At 40.0% G+C, this 7,083-nt stretch overlaps 1 protein-coding gene across 1 annotated transcript; it reads left to right on the top strand.

Annotated features, from left to right (window-relative positions):
* Positions 1–1,760: 1,760 nt before the first annotated feature.
* Positions 1,761–3,901, top strand: LOC131242062 (myb family transcription factor PHL8-like). Its single transcript, XM_058240446.1, has 7 exons — positions 1,761–2,123; positions 2,220–2,387; positions 2,474–2,550; positions 2,664–2,721; positions 2,801–2,879; positions 2,976–3,045; positions 3,146–3,901. Exons 1-7 carry the CDS (start codon positions 2,060–2,062, stop codon positions 3,734–3,736), a joined length of 1,107 nt encoding a protein of 368 aa, XP_058096429.1. The 5' UTR covers positions 1,761–2,059; the 3' UTR covers positions 3,737–3,901.
* Positions 3,902–7,083: the final 3,182 nt, after the last annotated feature.

Raw genomic sequence — 7,083 nt, forward strand, 5'->3', positions numbered from 1 at the left:
TTAGCTCAGCTTGGATTATAATCTGAAAAAGCTACGGCCACTCCTTTTACTGATTGTGAAGCTTTATGCAGAGAGCAAGCAAGTGCTCCCTGCTAGCAGAAAGTATATCCAATGAAAATTTATGGGGGTATTTTTGTCATTTTTGAAAAACAAGTGCCAATGCAAGAGAAGAATCTTTAATGGACCACATGAACATATATTAAAATCCAAAATTTGAAAAAATAATTAATGTATGTTGTTTTAGTATAAATTACATGTGAAATCGTGAGAGAGGTAAAGGTGATCCAATTTCTTATATGGGTTCATCTTGATGCGCACAGTGCACACCAAGAAGTTGTTCTTCGCCGATCTGCCAGCCTCGATAGATGCTGGGTGCGAATCCTAACATCCATTTCTTAACCCCAATTTCAAATCCTATTTTTGAATGGGTTTGGATTGCCCACCATCCATGGACCGTCTGAGACCGCCATACACCTAGAAGTGCAAAAATTTTAATGTTGATTTCAGTTAAACTTTGGGACCATGGTAAAAAACCCAAAAGATTGGAGGTCATTTAGGTTCCATTTGGATCATGCAAAGCAGCAAAATTGGGATTTATTGTGGGCTCCATGCGTCCACATTGGATTCCACACACTAAAATTGTGGTTTTTTCCACTTTATTACAATTATGGGTGTCTTGTTTTTAATTTTTTTCTCCAAAACATTCATAATTGCAATCTTGTATATGAAAGCATTCAGTGAATCCAACGGTCATATGGAGCCTGCTACAATCAAGATTAGCCCCTACCCAAACAGGCCCTTGCAAAAATGCAGCAATTTAATATCTGATACAGCATAGATAGCTAGCTACTCTTCATAAAGCAATGTGTTGCCCATTGTGTTTGGATATTAATAAATGGGAATTATATATATATATATATATATATATATATATATAGCACTTACAAGTAGATTTTGAATCCTTTACGGGTCTCAGTTTGTCCACTTCATGCAAAATGGAACCTCTCCGTGATTATTAATTTCTACAATTCATATATTTTTTTAATTTTCAAGAATGGCAGCAAAACCAATATCTTTATAAAGTAATGGCTACTTAAAAAAATATATATGTACTCGATATTCACCGAAAAGATTTTTGGTTTTGTTTTTGTTTATTATTATTATTATTATTTTGGGCTCATTTTCTATGTTTTGTAGACTTTGGGCTGATTTTCACAGAGATATCAGAGGAGCTGTTCCAGTGAGAACCCCTTGAAATGGATTTGTCTCCATTAAGTTGTTTTTATCAAGTATTCTGCCTTACATGTTAAAGAAGCTTTTATTATATACTGCTTTATGATCTAAGACTAGATTCCTTGATTCCCTCATCACCAGAAAAACCAAAGATAATCTGCCACTCCAAAATTGGATGTTGCCTCTTCTCAACAATGAAAAGAGGCCTGCTATGGTAGTCTCTGGACTATTGGAGTGAATACGGAGGATTCCAAAGGTTGGTCCACTTGCACAGGCAATCCGAACCGTTCAGGAGTAGGGAAACGCTGAATCCATTCGGTCTATGGACATTCAAATTATAGAAGAGTCAATAGTCCACATTCAAGTGCATCTTTCGCACAGTTGAAATCATTTCAAAAGAAAATGTGGACCGTCCATAAGGCTTAATTCTTCAAGTGGGTCATCCACCAATCCACATGATCCAACCGTCAGACTGTGAATTCACTTCAGTAGTCCTCCCCATGATGGAGAAACGAAAGGGGAGAAACAAATCAAACAAATCACTTGATTAACTCCATTCAAAGCTCCTTACCGTAGATAAAAGTGCTCCCCCATTATTCATAATGGTGGGGCCCATGCAATGAAGCAGAGAATCAAGAAAACAGAGGAGAAGTGGGAAAACAGCAAGAAAACAATGCCTACACTTTTCTTCTTCTCTCCTTTTGAGACCCAATTCAACTGTGTTACTTTCTCTGTTTCTTGCATCAAAGATTCTCTCCCTTTCAAGTCATAGAAGAAAAGCAAAAGGTGAAATGGAGTGGGAAATTGAGAAAAGGACTCCCAACTCATGCATATATTCTTCAACTCAATCCGCTTCTGTTTTCAGATTGTTGTTATACACCGAAACAAAGGTGAGAGAGAACAAACTACTCACCGATCTCTTTGTTTTATACTTCCTGGGAATACCTGATTCCATCTTCTATGATTTCTCAATCTGACTGAATTAGGTTTCCAGCAAATGATGGATAACCAAGTTGAGGACAGTTCTTCTTCAGTTCATGGACACACAGAATTTGGATTGGTTCTATCTGCTGATGCTAAGCCAAGGCTAAAATGGACACCTGACCTTCATCAGCGCTTCGTCGATGCAGTTTCTCAGCTGGGTGGTATTGAAAGTAAGTATAGAATCCTTTCATCAGATTCCATATGTTTACATCTTATAATCTTTTCATTGATATTATTTTTTTCTCTTACTACACAGAGGCAACACCAAAAGCTGTGATGAAGGTGATGGGAATCCCTGGACTTACATTGTACCACCTAAAGAGCCATTTGCAGGTATTCTATCTTTCAGAATTCAATATAATCTCGGCATCTATCATGACTTAAACATGCCGAAAATAACGGTAATGAATTTAAATATGGGAGTATTGGGGTTTTCTTTATTGCAGAAATATAGGCTTGCTATTAACCAGAACTCACAAACCTGCGGTGATAACAAGAAAGAAGGTTAGATTGTTTAGTTTGTAGTGAAAATATGTGACTGGTTTGAGCTTTCCCTGACTTGGGTCTTGATTGGTTTCAACAGCAGACTGCACGATAGCTGATTACAGAGTCGGCCGTATTGATGGAGAAAACACGGGGAGAACTCATGAACAAGTTAATGAGTAAGTGATGAATGTTACTGAATTTCTTCCATGAAGTTCATCTTGTGGAAATCATTAGGAATAGATGTTTTACTGATTTAAGATTCTGTTTCTCAGAAGCTTGCAGATAGCTAAAGCACTGCAGATGCAAATGGAAGTGCAGAAGAAACTGCATGAACAGATTGAAGTAAGATCACATGACTTGATTTTATGTTGAAACTGTTGATTGTATTGGCCTCATGCCGCTACCTGTAATCGTGGATCTGTTTTTTTACCCCTTCATTCAGGTGCAGCAGCACTTGCAGCTTCGAATTGAAGCACAAGGGAAGTATCTGCAGTCGGTATTGAAGAAAGCACAGGAAACGCTTGCTGCGTATAGTCGTACTTCTTTGGGACTGGAAGCTGCAAAATCAGAATTCTTGGAGCTTTTTTCTACGGCGGATGTCGAATGCCCAAGCTCTTCAATTTCTGAATTGACTGAGATATCTGACATGAGCTTGCAGAAACAAGAGAAGGGATTGATTGGATATGGCTTTGTGCATCATCAACCTGAGCTTACTGATTGCTCCATGGATAGCTGTTTAACATCTTCTGAAAGCTCGGAAAGAATGAACTATGATTCTGTCAATGGATATAAATCCAACAATCATAACGGAACTGTTACATGTCCATCGGCAGAAAAAACTCCGAATTCAATCAGCCTAAGCAAGATGCACTTGAGCAATCGAGCCAGTGCCATGTTCGACGACACCTGTGTCGATCAGCCACACTGTAAGAGACCACTCCATGAGAACTCATCTAATCAGCCGAGAAGATTCAGGAGATCAGAGGAGCTTGATCTGAATTGTCAGTATCAGTGCGAGACAGATTCAGGTTAGCAAGAACTAGACTTGAATTGTTGGAATTAAGGTATGCCATTAGTCTGCCAGGCATTTGAATGGCTGCAATCATCTTATCAGGACATGTATCAAAAGGCCTTGTATGGCCTTTGTATATCATAAGTCTGCCTGTAATCAGATAATGTTGGCCTGTTTATATTGTTACATGGGTCCCATTTACTTTTAAGTTATCCCATGTAGGGTGGTCAATGGGCTGGACCTGAGGTTGTATTCAGCCTGGATTTTGATCCATTCGGGCTGGCCCAATTCATTTTTTTATTTTGTATTTTTCTTGACCTTAGCCGGCCCATTATAACCATAGTTGCACGTGTAGATTTAGAGGGATGGAGTTCCGAAGCAGGAGGAACTGGCTGGCCTAGGGTCAGCTACTGTGTCAAATTCAAGCCCAGTCCAGGCCCATTTATTCAGGTTTCCACCCGAGTCTTAAAAACCATGAACGGGCCCCAGATGTGGGATCAAACTGTCATTGATAGCAGGTATTTTCAAACTTCAAGCCAGGACAGCACTCTCCCTACCAGGAGAGACCATTAAGGCCTAGACCCACCCCATGAAAATAGAAATAGACCACGGCCTAGCCCATGGCAAATCGGGCCATGCATCTGGACGGACCATGCCGTCCCATCTCAAGTCCCCATTTCGTTGCTCATTTTTCTTTATTCTTTTAGATTGCACTGTCTGTCTGTCTAAGAATCTTGCTTCCAATTGGGGGGAATCCGCCTTGCTGGGGCCCACTAACTAGATGGTCTGATCCCCCATTCCCTTGTCAGAAGTAAGATGTGAATGAAGGGATTTTTATTTTTATTTTTTTTATAAATTTTTTTATAAATTTTTTTTCCCTTCAGGACAGGTCATTTATGATTGACATGTACGGCAGTAGCTCTTCTTTAAACACATGGCACGCCACCCCTGGGCTTGAAAAGATGGGCCTAGTTGCCTGTCACGCCTTAAGGTCCATCCTGCTCGCCTGTGCTTGGGGCCTTTTCTTTTTCTTTTCCTTTTTCTTTTCTTTTTTTGTCTTTTGTTTCTTAGAAGTAGAGATTCCATCAAAAAGAAAAAGAAAAAAGAAATCCATTATAAAGGAACGGAGGAGATGCTTTTTTGACTCTTTAAGGGGCTGAAATTATATTTAAGCAGGGCCGGGTCCATCAGTTTTAATGGAGCTATTTGATCCTCTAGAAGCGTGTGACGTTCTGTACACGTTACACTCATTAACTCAAGTTAAAACGAATCAATTGCCTAAATCACAGTCCCAAAATCAGATTAGTTAAACTATTTGAACTTTTGATTGGTGAATAAACAATTATTGAAACAGGACCATTGTATACTTTTTCAATTTTAACCCATCCAATAAACATCCACTAAATTTAGATAGTCTAATTTGAATTACTTGTATGCTACATATAAAGTGAGTCCTACATTTCATTAACCTTAACCTAGCTGATACGGTCCATTCGGGTTGATGCTGGGACACTTGGGGGCTGCCGCGGAGACGACGGCAAGCTGAAAAATTGGCTTTGTAGCATTTGCAATGACGATGTAAAAAGGAGATAAATGTCTCAAGTATCCTCAAGCGCCTTGACAAGATAATAGATAGTCAAGGCACAGCTATGGGCGGACCCATGAGCGACTCGGCAAGGGTCTATATAACACAAATGCATCAATGATGGAGACAGAATTGGTGGAATTTTAGGGAGAAAATACCTATTTCCATCCTGATTGTTGAGGCATAAAAATGAGAAAGGATTGAAGAAAGGAAGATTGAAAAGTAAGACAAATACAAAAAGAAACAAGAGAAGTGTCTTTGAGGTGGTTTGCACCGGTCCACGCAAACGATATCAGTTGCGTGGGTCCACGCAACTCAAAAAATCAGTCGTGCGTGTGCGTGCAACTAATTTCAGGAAATAATTCCCATGAATGGCCAAGATTGATAGCAGGTGAGTCCCATGACACCAAAATCGAGGCATCACACGTGCGAGGGCCTATAAATACCCCCTTCTCCCTTCATTTGAACCGATTGAAGATTTTGGAGAGAAAACAGAGCAAGGAGAAAAACTAAAGGTAGGAGAAAGGAGGCCCTGGTGGTTTGCGCGGACCCGTGCGTATGGTTTGCGTGGGTCCGCGCAACCAGACTGCCCTGCAATCTGTGGAGTTAAAGAGCCAACATGCTGCTGGAATGGCCAAGTTTTCAGATTCCTTCTATCCAAGCTACAAGAGGAGGAATCAGTAGAAGAGATTTGTGTTATACTCCTCTTAAAGAGATGATCAAATCAGGAGTCGAAGTGCTGCCGGATTTGATATCTAACTTAGATATTTGTACATGTGTTAATTTCTGTATTCTAAATAATCTATCTTAGAATCAAGAGATGTTTGAAGATGTAAGTAAACTCAGTAATAATAAAATATGATGATTGTCTTTAATGTTCTCTATCTGTTATGTTTGAATAAGATAGTATCCCAAATCTAATGCTTTTGTTTCTTGTTCGAAATAAAATGACAACTCTGCTGGGGAACTTTTATCTTCTTTAAACGTTAACATTGAGATAGTTAAGAACTTTCATCATAGTTTGGCGTATTTCTGATATAAAAATGACGACTCTTAGTGGGAACATCCTCCCCTTCATCTCTAAGATAGATTATTTGATTCTTCAAATACTAACTATATTTATGTTTTATGATCGAAGGTTTTTGAATTCAACTACAAGTTACAATCAATGGCAACTTCTGTAAGAAAAGTGAGCTTCCGTTTTACTCAAACTAGATTCATGATAGAGTAGGCACCGAACCAGCCCCCGGAGTACATGACTCGACTTCCTACAAGCAAAAATAACTTGACTCGAGCGACAGCTGGGGTTGTATTTGCTTCGCCTCAACCGCCGGAAGGAGATAAGGGCTGGACTGTCGTAGTGTCTCGCAGGACGAGAGTACGAAATGCAAGAAGCCCTAGGATGGAACTGCCTTTGCTAAGAGTCAGAGGGTCGATAACACGCAATACAGCTAGAAGGAATCCTGAACTCACCTCCTGCAATATATCCTGAGCGAATAGTCCCGCAGTTAGCATCGCGCGACTTTCCGGCTTTAGTCGTCCCAAGGGTCAGATGGACGAGAGAGCAGAAAGGTAAAGCATTAATGACAAGTTCATCAATATTCGTATCACCCCAGACAAGCTCACCAATGTTTGTATCTCCCCAATTGATCAATGGCACCGGAAGCATAGAGAAGTCGAATGAAACTCCATCCTCTCCTCTCTTCGTAAGTCCTATTACGTCAACATATTCCCACCCCACTCCAACTACAGCTTCATCAAAGAGTGGAGAAGCTGCAGTGCA

The sequence above is a fragment of the Magnolia sinica genome, chromosome 4 (assembly GCF_029962835.1).
Source record: "Magnolia sinica isolate HGM2019 chromosome 4, MsV1, whole genome shotgun sequence".
NCBI classification, from domain to species: Eukaryota; Viridiplantae; Streptophyta; class Magnoliopsida; order Magnoliales; family Magnoliaceae; genus Magnolia; species Magnolia sinica.